Genomic DNA, 22,664 nt, shown 5'->3' on the forward strand with positions numbered 1-22,664 from the left:
AGAGGAAGCGGGGGAGGACTTTTGCTCCTGGGAACTGGCTGTATGCTGCAGCTTCTTTCCCCTACCTCTGCCTCTGGGCAGAAAGGACGCGCCTTTAACCCGCTTGCCCCTATTGGGCCGAAAGGACTGTACCTGATAATACGGTGCTTTCTTTGGTTGTGAGGGAACATGGGGTAAAAATGTAGACTTCCCAGCTGTTGCTGTGGAAACGAGGTCCGAGAGACCATCCCCGAACAACTCCTCACCCTTATAAGGCAGAACTTCCATGTGTCGTTTCCCAACCCTATAGTGCTTATTTACATGAAATAAAACATCTGTATTATGAATACACACTTTGGTATCATCTGTCTGGTGATGATTCCCTGAAATATCTAGAGGTTGATGAAGGAAGTCCATCTGCAATACATTATCATCATCATATGTAGGACTGTTCTTTTTTTCCCATTTTTTGTTTATATGTTTATATATTTTTTCCTTTTTCTTTTGTTTTATTTATCTTTTATTTTTTAGTTTTATCATAACACAACAAAGAAGATATTTTTACTATATCTAATAACGATGTTGCATACAAAGGATGTTCTAATCACTAATCAGATTCATCTATAGAATTAGGAATATGTCCTTCTATATGAGATATCCATTTGTTAGACTACTCTTACCCTTGTTACAATATATTGAAACAAGCTAATTACTATGTTTATCTCTCAGTCTGTCCTCTATATAATCATCAGACTCAGTGGCGCATCAGGTTAGAGGACAGACCAGCATTAGTTTTGAATCCTAGAGTTCGAATCATGTTTATACCAACATTTAAAAAGTTTTCCCTCTTGGTCCGATTTTTTATGCAGAGGTGATTTATATAAATAGATATACTTTTTTTCCCTTTGATTAAACTTCTCTTAACCTAAAACGGCACCACTAGTATATACACGGATAATAACATTTGTCCAGTGAACCTTGTGTTAAATGTCTGCTACTCATTATAGGTGAAGCTATTAGGTGATCTAATTTGTGGTGAATCAATACACCTGTCATGACACCTGAACTGAAACCATGATCTGCAATGGCTTACTATTTACTACAATATAAAGTATAACCACATTAAATTTACACCTTTCTCTGACACCAATAAGTCTATTATAAATGTATCTTTCTCTAGTCATTTCTGCCAACTATATATAATGTTATGTGTTAGTACATGAGAGCCTTCGTTTTATGCATTTTTATTGCTTTTAACATTGCTGATGACATTCAACTGTCCACACTAATCAACTCAGCCTTTAAATACCGGATGACCTAGGAGGCAGGTATCTACCTTTGAGAAAGTCACGTGAACGTGACGAAACGCGTCAGGACCCGCCCCTATCCACACTCAGCTCAGGTGAAATCTTCCAGGTGTTCCTTGGTCCCCGCTGCACCCTCCGTCTACAGCATCCGACATCAGCGGCTTCAGCGCACACGCCGCCACGACCGGGTTGTGAGAGAGACGGTCCATTCCTTTCCGCTGCACAGCGTATATGGGCATTGCAGGACATTGAAGCCGAGGACGCTCGGCTCTTACCAGCCCATTTTGGAAAGGTATTGAATATCAATTTCAACTGAGGGACTTTTAATTCATTAGGATCCTACCAACACACCTGGTATTTATCAACTATCTAACAAGTGAATCACGGAACTTTTCACCCCAATAAGCTGAGTTATTACAATATACCACTAGTTCACGTCTAGTGATTGTTCTTATATATATTTATATATATTATTCACCGGTTATTTGATAATTAATCTTTTTATATGTTTTATTAATAAACATTGTTATTTTTTACGTTGGCTCTCTGTACATTATGTTTCGTTCCTGATATTCAGCGCAGCCGTTTGTTCTTTTTCTATGTGTCGTTTGGAATCTGCATCTCCTGTCCACTGCCGAGTCCATAACCCTCTCCTGGCAGAAATGGACATCGCACTAATTTTGGATGCCAGCCGGCAAATATCCCTCTGTGCATCCCTCATGTATAAAAGTGCGTATTTTATATGCTCTACGTTTAGCAATATAGTGTCCCTGTCTAGGGTATCAATATTTTCTGACAGGGAATCTGACCACGCAGCAGCAGCGCTGCACATCCAGGCTGAAGCTATAGCCGGTCTCAGTATCACACCTATCAGCAGATTCCTTCAGGGTGGCCGTATCCGGAGACGGTAGTGCCACCTTCTTTGATAGGCGTGTGAGCGCTTTATCCACCCTAGGGGATGTTTCCCAGCGTGACCTATCCTCTGGCGGGAAAGGGTACGCCATTAGTAACCTCTTAGAAATTACCAGCTTTTTATCAGGGTAAGCCCACGCTTCTTCACATACTTCATTTAACTCTTCAGATGGAGGAAAAGCTACTGGTAGTTTTTTCTCTCCAAACATAATACCCTTTTTTGTGGTACCGGGGGTAACATCAGAAATGTGCAACACATTTTTCATTGCCTCAATCATGTAACGTGTGGCCCTACTGGAAGTTACATTAGTCTCATCGTCGTCGACACTGGAGTCATCTGTGTCTGTCATCTGAGGTAGCGGGCGTTTTAGAGCCCCTGATGACTTTTGAGGAGCCTGGGCAGGCACAGGCTGAGAAGCCGGCTGTCCCACATTAGGTATGTCGTCAAACCTTTTATGCAAGGAGTCGACACTGTCGTGTAATTCCTTCCACAGCACCATCCACTCAGGTGTCGACCCCGCAGGGAGTGACATCACGTTTACAGGCATTTGCTCCGCCTCCACATAAGCCTCCTCATCAAACACGTCGACACAGCCGTACCGACACACCGCAAACACACAGGGAATGCTCTGACAGAGGACAGGACCCCACAAAGCCCTTTGGGGAGACAGAGAGAGAGTATGCCAGCACACACCAGAGCGCTATATAACACAGGGATCCCACTATAAATGAGTGTTTTCCCTTATAGCTGCTTTTTTATATATCATATATATATATCTATACTGCGCCTAAATTTAGTCCCCCCCCTCTCTTTTTTACCCTTCTGTGCAGGGGAGAGCCAGGGAGCTTCCTTCCAGCGGAGCTGTGAGGGAAAAATGGCGCCAGTGTGCTGAGGGAGATGGCCCCACCCCTTTTTCGGCGGACTTTCTCCCGCTTTTTCTGTAATACTGGCAGGGGTAATTTTACATCTATATAGCCTCTAGGACTATATATGATGTAGATTTGCCAGCCAAGGTGTCATATATTGCCCTCAGGGCGCCCCCCCCCAGCGCCCTGCACCCATCCGTGACCGGAGTGTGAGGTGTACATGAGGAGCAATGGCGCACAGCTGCAGTGCTGTGCGCTACCTTGGTGAAGACCGAAGTCTTCTGCCGCCGATTTTCCGGACCTCTTCGTTGCTTCTGGCTCTGTAAGGGGGACGGCGGCGCGGCTCCGGGAACGAACACCAAGGTCGGGTCCTGCGGTCGATCCCTATGGAGCTAATGGTGTCCAGTAGCCTAAGAAGCCCAAACTACCACCTGTTAGGTAGGTTTGCTTCTTCTCCCCTTAGTCCCTCGCTGCAGTGAGTCTGTTGACAGCAGATCTCACTGTAAAATAAAAAACCTAAAATACTTTCTTTCTAGGAGCTCAGGAGAGCCCCTAGTGTGCATCCAGCTCAGCCGGGCACAAGATTCTAACTGAAGTCTGGAGGAGGGTCATAGTGGGAGGAGCCAGTGCACACCAGTTAGACCTAAAGCTTTCTTTATAGTTGTGCCCAGTCTCCTGCGGAGCCGCTATTCCCCATGGTCCTTACGGAGTCCCAGCATCCACTTAGGACGTCAGAGAAAAAAAATTCTGCATTGTGATTGCCACTCTCCGCTCCAAACACTTTAGCAGATGTGTTAGACGGGTGGTCTTCAGTATGCCGGCTGTCGGGATCCCGGCGCACAGTATACCAGCGCAGGGATCCCGACAGCCGGCATACCGTAGTGAACCCGTGTTAGACACAAGGTTATGTTATTATGGGAGAAGACTGGCGTGGTTTTAAACACAAATGTTGCTCCCTCCTCCTCTAGTTTATATATCTCAGCCCCTGGGGAGTCTCAAGCGCTAGCTAACTGGTCCCACACATGGTGTCTTTAGAACTGTACCCACTTTTCAGGACCTCATCGCAAGTACTTCAGTATAGGCACGTTTTTTATTAGTCTTTTTAAAGCGGGCACAAATAATGGTATAACTTTGCCTTGGCCAGATGACACGGTGTGTATACAATGACTGACCTGTTAAATCACCTCAGAGCCATAGATGTGGTTAGATTATGCTAATTTATCAAACAGATCCCGATACCATCCCTTCCCAACAAGTGATTAAAACAGCACTCCTAGTTACTGTAAAGGGGGGTACTCACGGAGCGATATTCTAAGCAATCTGACTAGATTGCTTAGAATATCGGCAGGATCGCTCCGTGTGTAGCCCCCTCGGCGATAGCGATGCGCGGCCCCGCATATCGCTATCGCCGCTGCTAGATTGGCCTGCATGCAGGCCAATCTAGCGGGTCGCTCACTTCACCCGCTGGGTGAAGTGAGCGGCCCCCCCGTCTCCCCCCGCACGCTCAGCACAGATCGCGCTGTGCTGAGCGGCAGGAGAGATGTGTGCTGAGCGGTTCGCTCAGCACGCATCTCTCCTTGATCGGCCCGTGAGTACTGGGCTTAAGTGCTTGGAGATATGGAATTACCCCATGAGGTGAGCCCTAGCACCTGAGGGGGTGAGGGAAAAACCTGAATGAAGTGCACACTAGGAGCTTACCGTGCGGGTCCCAGCAGTAACTGAATAGCTCAGGGCAGAGCTAATGCCACGTGGTAAGTCCTGCGGCTAACTGAATCTGCCCCTATAGTGCACATTCGTTTCCTGTCCACAAGTAAATATATTTATTGCTAAATTTATCACCTGGACATTGCTCTCATGTAAGATATATCTTCTTATTCATAATTGACCCACCCTTTAAATTACAAATTTAAAAAAAAAAAAATAAGATTTTACTTACCGATAAATCTATTTCTCGTAGTCAGTAGTGGATGCTGGGGACTCCGTCAGGACCATGGGGATTAGCGGCTCCGCAGGAGACACGGCACAAAAATAAAGCTTTAGGATCAGGTGGTGTGCACTGGCTCCTCCCCCTATGACCCTCCTCCAAGCCTCAGTTAGGATACTGTGCCCGGACGAGCGTACACAATAAGGAAGGATATTGAATCCCGGGTAAGACTCATACCAGCCACACCAATCACACCGTACAACTTGTGATCTGAACCCAGTTAACAGTATGACAACGTAGGAGCCTCTGAACAGACGGCTCACAACAAGAACAACCCGATTTTTTTTTGTAACAATAACTATGTACAAGTAATGCAGACAATCCGCACTTGGGATGGGCGCCCAGCATCCACTACGGACTACGAGAAATAGATTTATCGGTAAGTAAAATCTTATTTTCTCTAAACGTCCTAGTGGATGCTGGGGACTCAGTCAGGACCATGGGGATTATACCAAAGCTCCCAAACGGGCGGGAGAGTGCGGATGACTCTGCAGCACCGAATGAGAGAACTCAAGGTCCTCTTTAGCCAGGGTATCAAATTTGTAGAATTTTACAAACGTGTTCTCCCCCGACCACGTAGCTGCTCGGCAGAGTTGTAATGCCGAGACCCCTCGGGCAGCCGCCCAGGATGAGCCCACCTTCCTTGTGGAATGGGCCTTGACAGATTTAGGCTGTGGCAGGCCTGCCACAGAATGTGCAAGTTGAATTGTGCTACAAATCCAACGAGCAATCGTCTGCTTAGAAGCAGAAGCACCCAGCTTGTTGGGTGCATACAGTATAAACAGCGAGTCAGATTTTCTGACTCCAGCCGTCCTTGAAATATATATTTTCAATGCCCTGACAACGTCCAGCAACTTGGAATCCTCCAAATCGCTAGTAGCCGCAGGCACCACAATAGGCTGGTTCAGGTGAAACGCTGACACCACCTTAGGCAGAAAATGAGGACGCGTCCGCAGTTCTGCCCTGTCCGAATGGAAAATCAGATATGGGCTTTTATACGATAAAGCCGCCAATTCTGACACTCTCCTGGCTGAAGCCAGGGCCAGTAGCATGGTTTCCATGTAAGATATTTCAAATCCGCCGATTTGAGTGGCTCAAACCAATGGGATTTGAGAAAATCCAAAACTACATTAAGGTCCCACGGAGCCACTGGGGGCACAATCGGGGGCTGTATATGTAGTACTCCTTTTACAAAAGTCTGGACTTCAGGAACTGAAGCCAATTCTTTCTGGAAGAAAATCGACAGGGCCGAAATTTGAACCTTAATGGACCCCAACTTGAGGCCCATAGACAATCCTGTTTGCAGGAAATGTAGGAATCGACCCAATTGAAATTCCTCCGTGGGGGCCTTCCTGGCCTCGCACCACGCAACATATTTTCTCCAAATGCGGTGATAATGTTGTGCAGTCACCTCCTTCCTGGCTTTAACCAGTGTAGGGATGACCTCTTCCGGAATGCCTTTTTCCCTTAGAATTCGGCGTTCAACCGCCACGCCGTCAAACGCAGCCGCGTTAAGTCTTGGAATAGACACGGTCCCTGCTGAATCAGGTCCCGTCTTAGAGGTAGAGGCCACGGATTTTCCGTGAGCATCTCCTGAAGTTCCGGGTACCAAGTTCTTCTTGGCCAATCCGGAGCCACGAGTATCGTTCTTACTCCCCTTTGCCGTATAATTCTCAGTACTTTGGGTATGAGAGGCAGAGGAGGAAACACATACACTGACTGGAACACCCACGGTGTTACCAGAGCGTCCACAGCTATTGCCTGAGGGTCTCTTGACCTGGCGCAATACCTGTCCAGTTTTTTGTTGAGGCGAGACGCCATCATATCCACCTTTGGTTTTTTCCAACGGTTCACAATCATGTGGAAGACTTCTGGATGAAGTCCCCACTCTCCCGGGTGTAGATCGTGTCTGCTGAGGAAGTCTGCTTCCCAGTTGTCCACTCCCGGAATGAACACTGCTGACAGTGCTATCACATGATCTTCCGCCCAGCGAAGAATCCTTGCAGCTTCTGCCATTGCTCTCCTGCTTCTTGTGCCGCCCTGTCTGTTTACGTGGGCGACTGCCGTGATGTTGTCCGACTGGATCAACACCGGCCGACCCTGAAGCAGGGGTTTTGCCAGGCTTAGAGCATTGTAAATCGCTCTTAGCTCCAGTATATTTATGTGAAGAGACATCTCCAGGCTTGACCATACTCTCTGGAAGTTTCTTCCCTGTGTGACCGCTCCCCAGCCTCTCAGACTGGCATCCGTGGTCACCAGGACCCAGTCCTGTATGCCGAATCTGCGGCCTTGTAACAGATGAGCACTCTGTAACCACCACAGAAGAGACACCCTTGTCCGTGGCGATAAGGTTATCCGCTGATGCATCTGCAGATGCGATCCGGACCATTTGTCCAGCAGATCCCACTGAAAAGTTCGTGCGTGGAATCTGCCGAATGGGATTGCTTCGTAAGAAGCCACCATCTTTCCCAGGACTCTTGTGCATTGATGCACAGACACTTTTCCTGGTTTTAGGAGGTTCCTGACAAGTTCGGATAACTCCCTGGCTTTCTCCTCCGGAAGAAACACCTTTTTCTGAACCGTGTCCAGAATCATTCCCAGGAACAGCAGACGTGTTGTCGGGGTCAACTGAGATTTTGGGAAATTCAGAATCCACCCGTGTTGTTGCAGCACTACTTGGGTTAGTGCTACTCCGTCCTCCAGCTGTTCTCTGGACCTTGCCCTTATCAGGAGATCGTCCAAGTAAGGGATAATTAATACGCCTTTTCTTTGTAGAAGAAACATCATTTCGGCCATTACCTTGGTAAAGACCCGAGGTGCCGTGGACAATCCAAACGGCAGCGTCTGAAACTGATAATGACAGTTTTGCACCACGAACCTGAGGTACCCTTGATGTGAAGGGCAAATTGGGACATGCAGGTAAGCATCCCTGATGTCCAGGGACACCATAAAGTCCCCTTCTTCCAGATTCGCTATCAGTGCTCTGAGTGACTCCATCTTGAACTTGAATTTTTGTATGTACAGGTTCAAAGATTTCAGATTTAGAATAGGTCTTACCGAGCCGTCCGGCTTCGGTACCACAAATAGTGTGGAATAATACCCCTTTCCCTGTTGTAGGAGGGGTACCTTGACTATCACCTGCTGAGAATACAGCTTGTGAATGGCTTCCAATACCGTCGCCCTGTCTGAGGGAGACGTTGGCAGAGCAGACTTTAGGAACCGGCGAGGGGGAGACTTCTCGAATTCCAACCTGTAACCCTGAGATATTATCTGCAGGATCCAGGGGTCCACCTGTGAGCAAGCCCACTGCGCGCTGAAATTCTTGAGTCGACCCCCCACCGTTTCTGAGTCCGCTTGTAAAGCCCCAGCGTCATGCTGAGGGCTTTGCAGAACCCGCGGAGGGCTTCTGTTCCTGGGAAGGAGCTGCTTGCTGCCCTCTCTTACCTTTTCCTCTGCCTCGGGGCAGATATGACTGTCCTTTTGCCCGCTTGTTCTTATAGGACCGAAAGGACTGCGGCTGAAAAGACAGTGTCTTTTTCTGTTGGGAGGGGGTCTGAGGTAAAAAGGTGGATTTCCCGGCCGTTGCCGTGGTCACCAGATCCGATAGACCGACGCCAAATAATTCCTCCCCTTTATACGGCAATACTTCCATATGCCGTTTGGAATCCGCATCACCTGACCACTGTCGTGTCCATAAACTTCTTCTGGCAGATATGGACATCGCACTTACTCTCGATGCCAGAGTGCAAATATCCCTCTGAGCATCTCGCATATAAAGAAAAGCATCCTTTAATTGCTCTAAAGTCTGTAAAATACTGTCCCTATCCAGGGTATCAATATTTTCAGTCAGGGAATCCGACCAGATCACCCCAGCACTGCACATCCAGGCTGAGGCGATGGCTGGTCGCAGTATAACACCAGTATGTGTGTATATACTTTTTAGGGTAGTTTCCAGCCTCCTATCAGCTGGATCCTTGAGGGCGGCCGTATCAGGAGACGGTAACGCCACTTGTTTTGATAAGCGTGTGAACGCCTTATCCACCTTAGGGGGTGTTTCCCAGCGCGCCCTAACCTCTGGCGGGAAAGGGTATAATGCCAATAACTTTTTTGAAATTAGCACTTTTCTATCTGGGTTAACCCACGCTTCATCACATACATCATTTAATTCCTCTGATTCAGGAAAAACTACAGGTAGTTTTTTCACCCCCCACATAATACCCCTTTTTGTGGTACTTGCAGTATCAGAGATATGTAAAGCCTCCTTCATTGCCGTGATCATATAACGTGTGGCCCTACTTGAAAATACGTTTGTTTCTTCACCGTCGACACTAGATTCAGTGTCCGTGTCTGGGTCTGTGTCGACCGACTGAGGTAAAGGGCGTTTTACAGCCCCTGACGGTGTCTGAGACGCCTGGGCAGGTACCAACTGGTTTTCCGGCCGTCTCATGTCGTCAACTGATTTTTGTAATGTGCTGACATTATCACGTAATTCCATAAACAAAGCCATCCATTCCGGTGTCGACTCCCTGGGGGGTGACATCACCATTATCGGCAATTGCTCTGCCTCCACACCAACATCGTCCTCATACATGTCGACACACACGTACCGACACACAGCAGACACACAGGGAATGCTCTATTGAAGACAGGACCCCACTAGCCCTTTGGGGAGACAGAGGGAGAGTTTGCCAGCACACACCCAAGCGCTATAATATATATGGGAACAACCTTATATAAGTGTTGTATCCTTATAGCAGCTTAATATATAAAATATCGCCAAAAAAAGTGCCCCCCCTCTCTGTTTTACCCTGTTTCTGTAGTGCAGTGCAGGGGAGAGTCCTGGGAGCCTTCCTCACAGCGGAGCTGAGCAGGAAAATGGCGCTGTGTGCTGAGGAGAATAAGCCCCGCCCCCTATTCCGGCGGGCTTTTCTCCCGGAGTTTGAGATATCTGGCAGGGGTTAAATACATCCATATAGCCTCAAGGGCTATATGTGATGTATTTTTTTAGCCATAAAAAGTATTATACATTGCTGCCCAGGGCGCCCCCAGCAGCGCCCTGCACCCTCCGTGACCTAATGGTGTGAAGTGTGTGACAACAATGGCGCACAGCTGCAGTGCTGTGCGCTACCTTCATGAAGACTGAAAAGCCTTCTGCCGCCGGTTTCTGGACCTTCAATCTTCAGCATCTGCAAGGGGGGTCGGCGGCGCGGCTCCGGGACGAACCCCAGGGTGAGACCTGTGTTCCGACTCCCTCTGGAGCTAATGGTGTCCAGTAGCCTAAGAAGCCAATCCATCCTGCACGCAGGTGAGTTGAACTTCTCTCCCCTAAGTCCCTCGATGCAGTGAGCCTGTTGCCAGCAGGACTCACTGAAAATAAAAAACCTAAAACTTTTTCTAAGCAGCTCCTTAAGAGAGCCACCTAGATTGCACCCTGCTCAGACGGGCACAAAAACCTAACTGAGGCTTGGAGGAGGGTCATAGGGGGAGGAGCCAGTGCACACCACCTGATCCTAAAGCTTTATTTTTGTGCCCTGTCTCCTGCGGAGCCGCTAATCCCCATGGTCCTGACGGAGTCCCCAGCATCCACTAGGACGTTTAGAGAAATAATAATTTCCAGCAATCCAGTGTGCCAAAAAGAGGATTTTGGTACTTACCGATAAATCCATTTCTCTGAATCCTCTAGGGGACACTGGAGTTCCTCTTAGACATTAGGGGTGTGAAGTCTGCAACCGAAGGTGTGGCACAATCTAAAAAATTAGCATTGTCTGCACAGCCGGCTCCTCCCCCTTCACGCCACTCATGCCTGAGTTTTGAAAATTTGACTGAGTCGAGGACACGATACGAGAGTATCCAGCGAGGAACCGAACCGTACAACATGCCAAACAGCATCCAAGAAACTTCTTTAAACGAAAAACCAACGCTGTTTGTACGAACTGTATGAACAAGAACTATGAACACAGCAGGATTGACAGCACAGAGGCGGGCGTCCAGTGTCCCCTAGAGGATTCAGAGAAATGGATTTATCGGTAAGTACCAAAATCCTCTTTTCTATTTCATCCACTAGGGGACACTGGAGTTCCTCTTAGACATTAGGGGACGTCCCAAAGTTATCTCCCAGGGAGGAAGTGCTGTCTGTTGCCTGCAAAACCAAACGTCCGAACTTAGAATCCTCGGACGCAAAGGTATCGAACATATAAAATTTTGCGAACGTGTGGGCTGAGGACCACGTCGCCACTCTGCAAAGTTGAGTAGTGGAAACACCTCTGGCAGCCGCCCAGGAGTCACCCACTGATCGAGTGGTATGCGCACTCGTCCGTAATGGAACCTGTTTATCACAGGAAATATAAGCTTGCCTAATGGCAAGTCTAATCCATCGAGACAGGGACTGCTTAGAAGCCGGCCAACCCTTCTTTGATCCACCATAAAGGACAAACAAATGATCTGACTTCCGAAAGGACGATGTAACTTGTACGTACACCCTTAAAGCTCGGACAACATCCAAGGACACATCCCCATCCGCTAGACACTGGAAAGATGGGACCACAATTGGTTGGTTTACATGAAAACCTGAAACAACCTTAGGAAGGAAATCTGCTCTTGTACGGAGTTCTGCCCGATCCTCATGAAAAATCAAAAAGGGACTCTTACACGACAAGGCTCCTAACTCAGAGACCCGCCTAGCCGAAGCTAAAGCTAGCAACAACGTTACCTTCCAAGAGAGATATTTTAGGTCTGTCCTTGGTAACGGCTCAAACAAAGGTGATCTCAAAAAATCTAACACCAAATTTAGATCCCATTGTGCCGTGGGGGTACGAAAAGGGGGTTGTATCCGTAGCACCCCCTGTAAAAAGGTTTGAACCTCTGGCAAGGATGCCAACCGTTGTTGAAAAAGAATGGAAAGAGCCGACACCTGAACCTTCAGAGATCCCAACCGCAGACCTAAGGTTAGTCCGGCTTGAAGAAAGAGTAAAAGTCTGTATAAGTGGAAGGTCTTCGAATCCCATTCACATTCCTGACACCAGTCTATATATTTCTTCCAAATCCTGTAGTAATGTCCAGCTGTAACCGGCTTCCTAGCCGCAATTATTGTAGGAATAGCCATTCTAGGTATTCCTCTGTTCCTTAAGATCCGGGTTTCAACAGCCACGCCGTCAAACGCAGTCTGTTCAGGTCTGGGTGAAGAAACGGTCCTTGAGACAGCAGGTCCTCTCTTTGAGGTAACCGCCACGGGTCTTCTGACAGCAACCCTTGTAATTCCGAGTACCAACTCCTGCGTGGCCAATCCGGTGCGATTACAATCGCCCACACTCGTTCTCGTTTCAACCTTTTCAGTATCTTTGGTATGAGTGGGAAGGGTGGAAAGATGTAAACCATTTCGGAACCCCAAGGAAGCGTTAACGCATCTACTCCTTCTGCTGCAGTATCCCTTGTCCTGGATACATATCTGGGCAGCTGGTGGTTTTGCATCGACGCCATGAGGTCTATCTGCGGAAGGCCTCATCTCCTCACTACCATCTTGAAGATCCGCGGATGAAGACACCACTCTCCCGGATGCATGTATCGGCGACTGAGATAATCTGCTTCCCAGTTTTCTACACCCGGAATGAATATTGCCGAGAGGATGATGTTTCGCCTTTCCGCCCACAACAGGATCTTTGTTGAATCCTTCAACGCCATCTTGCTCTTTGTTCCCCCTTGACGGTTTATGTAAGCAGTCGTCGTGACATTGTCCGACTGTATCCGTACATACTGACCTATGACCAGATCTTCGGCCAAGAGGAGTGCATTGTAAACAGCTCTTAGCTCGAGAATGTTTATGGGTAATCTGCTCTCTTGAGACATCCACCTTCCCAGAAATTGATGGTCTTCCAGGACGGCACCGCAACCTCTGAGACTGGCGTCTGTTGTCAGAATCCTCCAATCCCAAATGCCGAATCTCTTCCCTGCTGCGAGATTCTTGTGCACCGACCACCATGTCAGGGAGACACGTACTTGTGGTTGAAGGCGGATTCTCCGATGAAGCAGCCAATGCGAACCTGGTCCTTGAGCGATGAGATTCATCTGAAAGGGTCGCGAATGAAGTCTGCCGTACTGGAGAGCTTCGAATGACGCTACCATCTTCCCGAGAAGTTGTACACAGATGTAGAGAAACCGTCGGTGCCCCTAGTACCTGAGTCACCAACTTCCGTATGTCCTGAATCTTGGATTCTGGCAGAAAAATTCTCAATTTCACCGTGTCCAATATAAGGCCTAGGAACTGAATCTGTTGCGTTGGAATGAGGTTGGATTTCTGGAAGTTCACTATCCATCCGTGTTGAATCAGAAATTGGTGAGATGTGTGAGCATCGGCCTTGATTAGGAGATCGTCTAGATAAGGTATTATCGTGACCCCCAGTAACCTTAATTCTGCCACCATGACCGCCATGATCTTCGTGAAGATCCTTGGGGCTGAAGATAGGCCGTATGGTAGAGCTCTGAATTGGTAATGATCCCTCACCAGTGCAAACCGTAGGTAAGCTTGGTGGGGGGACCAAATTGGGATATGCAGGTACGCATCCTTTATGTCCATGGATATCATGAACTCTTTGTGTTCCAAACCTGGAATGACCGACTGGATTGATTCCATCTTGAATCTGTAAACTCTTAGAAATTGGTTTAAAACTTTTAAATTGAGTATCGGTCTGACCGTCCCGTCTGGCTTTGGCACGACAAAAAGACTGGAATAGAATCCCGTTCCTCTCTGAGAGGTAGGGACTGGAACAATGACCTCTGACCGTAGCAATTTTTGAATTGCCGTAAGTAACGCTTTTGCCTTTTGAGGACACCGAGGCAAACCTGTTGTAAAAAACTGACTGTGAGGTCTTTCTTGAAAATCCATCTTGTACCCCTGAGAGATTATGTTGTTTATCCAGATCTCTGGAGAGGTGTTAGCCCATGTGTCTTGAAACCCCTCCAGTCGAGCGCCCACCAGGGGGGACCCCAGGTGAGCTGGGAGACCGTCATGCCACGGTTTTGTCAGTAGGTTTATCTTGCTTTCTGATCGTTGCCTGTGAGCGGCCTCTACCTCTGCCCCCACGTGCCGGCCCACCGAAACCTCTTACTCGGGCTCGAAAGGACTGAGATCTGAAAGAATTAAACATTGGTCCCGAATAACCTCTCTTGACTTGTGAAGTGGTTTTCGTATAAGGAGTAGGCAGGAATGTGGACTTCCCTGCCGTAGCCTGGGCAATCCACTTGTCCAATTCTGGACCGAAAAACGTTTCACCCGCAAAGGGAATGGCTTCCACAGCCTTCTTAGTGTCAGAATCTCCTTGCCATTCTCTGAGCCATAAAATTCGCCTTGCCGATATGGCCGATGCAGAGATGCGCGATGCAATCCTACTAGTATCCTTAGAGGCCTGACATAAGTATGAAGCTGATTCTCGAATGTGTTCCGCCAGTTGAGTAATCTCTTCCAGGCTATTTTCCTCTTCAATAGCCTGTATAATACGGCTGGCCCATGCTCCCATGGCCTTGTTAACCCAAGCCCAGATGAGGGTAGGCACCTGCTGCTACGAAAATCGACTTTAAAGCCGAGTCAACTTTACGATCTGAAACATCCTTTAAAGTCGTTACATTAGGTATCGGCAAGATTGTCTTTTTTGATAACCTACCTAGGGAAGCATCCACTACACCCTTAGGTAAAGGATACGTTACCTGAAACCGTTTTGGGAATTGAAAACGTTTATCAGGTTGTTTCCAGGCCTCCTCCATTTGAATTTGGAGAGGTTTAGGAATGGGAAACACTGCTGAACGTGTTTTTTGGGATTCGAATAAGTCGAATTCCTCAGGCTCTTTAACCTCTTCTCCCTTAAAGTCCAGGATGTCTTTAACTGCATCAATTAAGGAATCAATACCTGAGATCGACGAATCCTCTTCCGTAGAGTCAGCGTCCAGGTTAGATTCAATTAACTCACCATCCTCCGTATCCATAATGAGACCCTCCTCTTCCTCCGTTACCTGAACAACAGGAAGGGGTCTTTTAACTGCCCTGCGCACATTCGTTTCTGGTTGTGCGGGTGGCGTTAATTTGATGAGAAACTCTTCCATCGTCTTTGAGAATCCTGCAGCCCACTCTCATTGTTGCATGCGTGATTCCGCCATTTCTTTGGATATTCTGTCCGTGAGAACATTCTCCCACGACCTAGACGGAGCACTGCTCCCAGGTTGTGCGTCCCTGTCTAAGCAGGAGTCGCACACCCCGGAGCTGCCAACCCTCGTGCTTTTCTTGTTACATTTCGTACACACATAATAGGCTTTAGATGTCTTGGTTGCTGCCTTAGACATGATTAGCCGTTTATTTGACAATTAAACAGTGCTTTCACCCTGTATATCAGGAAGAGAAAGGCTGTAGCATATGACGGGAGTGAAGTGGTTGGAACCGGCTGTAAAAACTTCTCCCTACTTACTTAGAAGGAGCAGATAAAACACAAAAAAATAAAATAAATAATAATAATAATAATAAAAATATACATTTTTTGAACACCAGCCGGTTTGCAGCCCTCACAGACCCAGCTGTCAATCTGCTACAATGATAGGGTTGTCCACGTGCTCCCAGTATTTTCCTCAGGATCTTTGAATAGAAGTCCCTTGAAAATATAAATAACAATAAAGAATTATTCTTCAGGAGATCCTCTATTTGTATAATTCTGTTCTATCTAAATTTCCACCAGCAGAGGGAGCTCTAACTGTACATAAAATTCCTTCATTGGATAAAGTATAAGAGGGGGAGGGCTGCTCCCTGCCCCTCAAATTGGCGCCTATATGTGATATTAAAGATGGCCGCCACTGAAATTTTTTAATCACTTCATTAAAACTGCCTGCGCAGCTGCCCTGATCATCGATCTGAGGGGAAATGTACAAGGAGCCTTCTCTAGGTTAGTATTACCTCTAACCGCCACTCACTGTTGCTATAGCGGAGGGGGATGCGAACGGAGCCTGCAGTTTACCCCCGCGGCTGAAGAGTCTCGTCGCGCTTATCAATGCGGCGTCTCTTCAGCGCACGCGCGAACCGGGAGCGCTGTCAGTCAGTCTCCTCAGCGGCGCGACCCGACTCTGTCTCCCAGCCGCGCGGGCACTACAGCGGCGCCTCACTCGTGCTACAGAAACACTGTCCCCTGTCATATAGCGGCGCTAAGTTCTCTATTAGCTCTGCAGGGATATTTCTTACAATGTTTAACCCTGGTTATCCCTATACTAGGGCCCTTTACAACCAGTACTCACTCATTTTCCTCAGGTTGCATAGTGTAATAAAGAGGATCTCCTGATGCGAGATGCAGGTCCCTTCAAAAGGGATCTTTGTCTCTCATATATTCTTAGGCTTTGTCCCCCTTTTATTTAGGTTGACGCAGCCTGTTCTTTTTGTAGTATGTTTGTTTTTAGTCAGGAGCTATGCGCTCCCACGTGCTTCAACTCCAGCACAATTTTCAAAACTGAGGCATGAGGGCCGTGAAGGGGGAGGAGCCGGCTGTGCAGACCATGCTAATTTTTTAGACTGTGCCACACCTTCGGTTGCAGACTTCACACCCCTAATGTCTAAGAGGAACTCCAGTGTCCCCTAGTGGATGAAAGAGAAATAATATTTACTAGTATTTTGGACCCATTGTTGGCTACATCTCTAGCTATGCGACTGGTGGTGGTTTTTTTTGTCTTCTTTCTCCTTCCTACCCCCACCTCCCCCTAGTCTCTCTCTCCCCAACCTCCCCCTAGTCTATCTCTCCCCAACCTCCCCCTAGTCTCTCTCCCCAACCTCCCCCTAGTCTCTCTCCCCAACCTCCCCCTAGTCTCTCTCTCCCCAGTCTCCCCTTATTCTCTCTATCTCCAGTCCCCCTCTATTGTCTCCATCACTAGTACCCCTCTATTGTCTCTCCCTAGCCTCTCCCTATTCTCTCTCTCGACAACCTCTTCCTATTCTCCCCCATTCCCATCTCTCTAAATCTTCACATCTCCCCCCTTTCTCTCTCTTATTATTCCTTACCCATCTCTCCCCTCACATCTAAACCTATTGTCTGTCGCCCAATCTAACTGTACTCTCTCACCCTACTATCCCCATCTCACCTACTATGTCTCCCGCTTTTCTTGACACCACTGACCTCTGGCCGTTCTCAAAATATGAACTTGTTGGCCCAGCCCTGCTGTGTCTGAGGTAAGAGAGGGACACGGGCTGCATGGAATGAGGGGCTAGAATATCTGACAAGAGATGCGGGAATCCTGCAGTGGCCTGCGTGTAACTGTCAGCAGTGGGCGTGATAACGTCGTCTTGCGTTAGACAGACACCATACATGATTATATAATCGGTGACACAGAAAAACAATAAACATTACTGGTAATAAATACCACTAGCAATGTTCTGATTTCCTAGCATCACGCTCCTTTTATTACACTCACAATCTTTAACTCGCAATTCTTATTATCCCATCACTCTGACATTTTATACACCCCTGTTTGCAGGATAACTACAGATAATATAGAACTCGCCATGCTCCGGTGTCGGTGGCTCGCTTTGCTCGCCACAGGTTCTATTTTTACTCAGTTGGTGGCGAGGGTCCGCCAACAGAGTGAGTATACCAGGAGACGGGCGGGATTTCGTCTGTCGGTATTATCCGGGATTCGGACAGCCGGCATTTTATCTGCATCCCCTTATTTCCATGTAGTGCTTATTTGCACATTGTAACCAATGTTGTGTAGAATGAATGATACAAGGACCTTGTCTAGTATTTCTATCTCATTATATGCCCTCAGCTCCAGGCATTGCCTATCCTGCCCAGTGTAATCCTACGTAGTGCACCTGAAATGGCTGCCTCACCAGCATACCGCATGGGTAGAATGAATAATCCTTGCAACTGATGACCCAAAATGGCTGCCTCACCCTTTTTTCTTATTATCTCCATAATCTCTATTTCATACAAATCTAAGACTCTGCATTATGTCCATAGATTCTGTACTGTTTTGAAATTCTAAACCTAGACCGGAATTTAAACGCCACGGCAGCTGCAGTTCGCCCCCTTCGCCCCCCAATCATCTGTTAAGTGCCTTGAGTCCTTTTGGAGAAAGAGCACATTATAAAAACAATTATTATTATTTAAAGCAACAGGGGTGTTAACACTTTAGAGTCCTAAATCATACCTCCAAACATCTAAGGCTCAATGGCAGAGCAGGCGGCGTGGCACTTCCTAAATCCTCCCACTGGTGGGCATGGTCCTGCCCAAACCAACACCCCCCCTCACGTGGACATGACTCTGCCCATGACCTGATATGATTAAATAATGCATATTTCACCATATTATATATACCAGTGATGGGGAATCTTCGGCACTCCAGCTGTTGTTGAACTACACATCCCAGCATGCCCTGCTACAGTTTTTCTGTTTGGCCATGCTAAAACTGTAGCAGGGCATGCTGGGATGTGTAGTTCAACAACAGCTGGAGTGCCAAAAGGTTCCCCATCACTGATACCAATCTATCTACACAGGTATAAACACACACCAACAACAGGAAAGTACAAATATAGGATTAGGATATTGGAACAGTGGAGAACACCCTATGGATGCTGCGGTTGTTACTCACCTGTAAATCATTCCCGGAGACCCCGTCTGTCGCAGTGATAGTCTAGCTGGGGAGTCGGTGGTGGATTCCGGATACATGGAGCCAGCTTCAGGTGCTTTGTTGAACGTGCTGCTCGCCGTCTAGATACTAATACACAAATACAAAGGCACAGATATAAGACACGAGAGTAAAATCATTGCTGCAGAGGAGTAAACTTTACAGCAAGACAAAACATAACCCATCAGCAGCACAATATGTGACAGACTTATTGAGTAATATAGTGCATGAGCCATAATATCAGGCCATGCAGACAACAGCTGGGACCCAACTAACTTGCTTTTGTACGATATGCAGGAATGGAATGAACAGATGGATCAGTAGTTGTACAATAAGATTGTGCCAGTAACACATTAATTTACTGTAACAAAAACATGAAATTCAATAACGCTTTATTACACATTTGGTGGTCAACTTATTTCCCGACATTGGGAGGCAGGAATGGTAAAAAGGAGGAGATGACCTTGATGATCTTAAACCTTTTCTGGCAATTGTATTTCACGCGTCTCCTCTGTGTGGGTCAGATCTATCCTTTACACACTAACCACACACACTGCCTGGCTAAATGACATCTTAGAAGAGGTCTTAAAAGGAGCACAGTGCTATTTCCAGCCACGGTGACACAGATCTCGCTTAGGATTTTACCAAGAGCCGTGTACAGAGAATTATTGATGATCTAGATTTATTCCAGGAAACAAGACCTGTAGTTATAGTTTGATCGAGAAAAAGGAAACAAATATGCAATCTAAGTACATCACCTATAGTATTAGGGGATGCAGTCAGGAGCCTGGCTGTCGGGAACCCGGCAAGTCAGAATACCGCCGCTGGAATACCGACAACCAGAAAGGGAGCATGATCCCGGCACCAGAATCCCGAACGAGGAGACAACGCACCGCAGCAGAGGTAAGCCGCGGGTGTGGGTGTGTGTGTGTGGGGTTAGGTTTAGGCTGCAGGGGGAAGGGTTAGGTTGCGTCCCGGGAGTTTGTGGTTAGGCTGTGGTGAGGGGGGGGGGGGGGGTATTAGGTTATGCACCCCCCTCCAAGGGTTAAGCTACGGGGTGGGAGGGTTAGTTTAAGGCTGCGGGAAGTGTGTGTGTGTGTGTGGGGGGGGGGGGGAGATTAGGTTTAGGTACCTCCGGGGGGTGGGGTTAGGCACAAACGGGGGAGGTTAGGTTTCAGCAGCGGCTAGGGAGGGTTAGGGGGGAGGGGAGAGGGGAGAACACCCTTAACTCACCCCTGGCAGTCTTTCTATGTTCGGTATCCCAGCGTGGGTATTTAGAGCGCTGGGATACCGCACGGCGATATATCGTACTGATCCCACTATTAGGCATTACATTTTCTGCAGAGCAAACGTCACAGATATTTTCGGGCACAGTATAGTTTTTGATCCGTGGAAAAATAAGATTTTAAACCTACCGGTAAATCTTTTTCTCCTAGTCCGTAGAGGATGCTGGGGACTCCGTAAGGACCATGGGGTATAGATGGGCTCCGCAGGAGACATGGGCACTATAAAGAACTTTTAGTATGGGTGTGCACTGGCTCCTCCCTCTATGCCCCTCCTCCAGACCTCAGTTAGAGAACTGTGCCCAGAGGAGATGGACAATATGAGGAAAGGATTTTGTTAATCTAAGGGCAAGATTCATACCAGCCCACACCAATCATACCATATAACCTGAAATATACGCAACCAGTTAACAGTATGAACAAAAAACAGTATCAGTCACAGACCGATCCTAACTGTAACATAACCCTTATGAAAGCAACAACTATATACAAGTCTTGCAGATGTAGTCCGCACTGGGACGGGCGCCCAGCATCCTCTACGGACTAGGAGAAAAAGATTTACTGGTAGGTTTAAAATCTTATTTTCTCTTACGTCCTAGAGTATGCTGGGGACTCCGTAAGGACCATGGGGTTTATACCAAAGCTCCCAACCGGGCAGGCGAATGTGGATGACTCTGCAGCACCGACTGAGCGAACGCAAGGTCCTCCTCAGCCAGGGTATCAAACTTGTAGAATTTTGCAAAAGTGTTTGAACCCGACCAAGTAGCTGCTCGGCAAAGCTGTAATGCCGACACGCCTCGGGCAGCCGCCCCAGAAGAGCCCACCTTCCTAGTGGAATGGGCCTTTACTGAATTTGGTAACGGCAATCCAGCCGTAAAATGAGCCTGCTGAATCGTGTTACAGATCCATCGAGCAATAGTCTGCTTAGAAGCAGGAGCGCCAACCTTGTTGGCTGCATACAGGACAAACAGAGCCTCTGTTTTCCTAACCCTAGCCGTCCTGGCTACATAAATCTTTAATGCCCTGACTACATCCAGGGACTTGGAGTCCTCCCAGTCCCCCGTAGCCACAGGCACCAAAATAGGTTGGTTCATATGAAATGAAGAAACCACCTTAGGCAAAAATTGAGGACGCGTTCTCAACTCTGCTCTATCCACATGGAAAATAAAATATGGGCTCTTGTGGGACAAGGCCACCAATTCGGACACCCGCCTTGCAGATGCCAAGGCCAATAACATGAACACCTTCCACGTGAGAAATTTTAATTCAACGGTTTGAAGAGGTTCAAACCAGTGAGATTTCAGGAAACTTAACACCACGTTAAGGTCCCACGGTGCCACTGGGGGCACAAAGGGGGGCTGGATGTGCAGCACTCCCTTCACAAACATCTGGACTTCTGGGAGAGAAGCCAATTCCCTCTGAAAGAATATAGGCCCTCATTCCGAGTTGTTCGCTCGGTAATTTTCTTCGCATCGCAGCGATTTTCCGCTAATTGCGCATGCGCAATGTTCGCACTGCGACTGCGCCAATTACATTTGCTATGAAGATTGGTATTTTACTCACGGCATTACGAGGTTTTTTCTTCGTTCTGGAGATCGGAGTGTGATTGACAGGAAGTGGGTGTTTCTGGGCGGAAACTGGACGTTTTATGGGAGTGTTTGAAAAAACGCTACCGTTTCTGGGAAAAACGCGGCAGTGGCTGGAGAAACGGAGGAGTGTCTGGGCGAACGCTGGGTGTGTTTGTGACGTCAAACCAGGAACGACAAGCACTGAACTGATCGCACTGGAAGAGTAAGTCTCGAGCTACTCAGAAACTGCACAGAGAAGTCTTTTCGCAATATTGCGAATCTTTCGTTCGCAAATTTGATAAGCTAAGATTCACTCCCAGTAGGCGGCGGCTTAGCGTGTGCAAAGCTGCTAAAAGCAGCTTGAGAGCGAACAACTCGGAATGACCACCAAAGAAAGGACCAAAATATGTACCTTAATGGAGCCTAACTTTAGGCCCATATCCACTCCTGTCTGTAGAAAGTGGAGAAACCGGCCCAAATGGAACTCTTCCGTAGGAGCATTCTTGGCTTCACACCAAGATACATACTTCCTCCAGATACGGTGATAATGCTTTGCCGTCACCTCCTTCCTAGCCTTTATCAGAGTAGGGATGACTTCCTCCGGAATACCTTTCCCAGCTAGGATCCGGTGTTTAACCGCCATGCTGTCAAACGTAACCGCGGTAAGTCTTGGAACACACATGGCCCCTGCTGCAACAGGTCCTCCCTGAGAGGAAGAGGCCACGGATCTTCTGTGAGCATTTCCTGAAGATCTGTGTACCAGGCCCTTCGAGGCCAATCTGGAACAATGAGTATTGTCTGCACTCTTCTTTGTCTTATAATTCTCAATATTTTTGAGATGAGAGGAAGAGGAGGAAATACATAGACCGACTGAAACACCCATGGTGTCACTAGGGCATCTACTGCTATTGCCTGAGGGTCCCGTGACCTGGCACAATACCTCCGAAGCTTCTTGTTGAGGCGTGACGCCATCATGTCTATTTGAGGAATTCTCCAAAGACTTGTTATCCCTGCAAAAACTTCTTGATGAAGTCCCCACTCCCCTGGATGGAGATCGTGTCTGCTGAGGAAGTCTGCTTCCCAGTTGTCCACTCCCGGTATGAAGACAGCTGACAGAGCGCTT

General features: G+C 47.7%; 1 protein-coding gene across 6 annotated transcripts in view; it reads right to left on the bottom strand.

The window, feature by feature from the left end:
- Window positions 1-22,664, bottom strand: part of KCNAB2 (potassium voltage-gated channel subfamily A regulatory beta subunit 2) — a 416,103-nt gene that overhangs the window by 255,483 nt on the left and 137,956 nt on the right. For all 6 annotated transcript variants that reach the window (XM_063943446.1, XM_063943443.1, XM_063943448.1 and 3 more), the window contains exon 2: window positions 18,655-18,780. In XM_063943446.1, the coding sequence (XP_063799516.1) occupies window positions 18,655-18,731 (77 nt within the window). In that variant the 5' untranslated portion in view covers window positions 18,732-18,780. The remainder of the gene's footprint in view (window positions 1-18,654; window positions 18,781-22,664) is intronic.

The sequence above is a fragment of the Pseudophryne corroboree genome, chromosome 10, assembly GCF_028390025.1.
Source record: "Pseudophryne corroboree isolate aPseCor3 chromosome 10, aPseCor3.hap2, whole genome shotgun sequence".
NCBI classification, from domain to species: Eukaryota; Metazoa; Chordata; class Amphibia; order Anura; family Myobatrachidae; genus Pseudophryne; species Pseudophryne corroboree.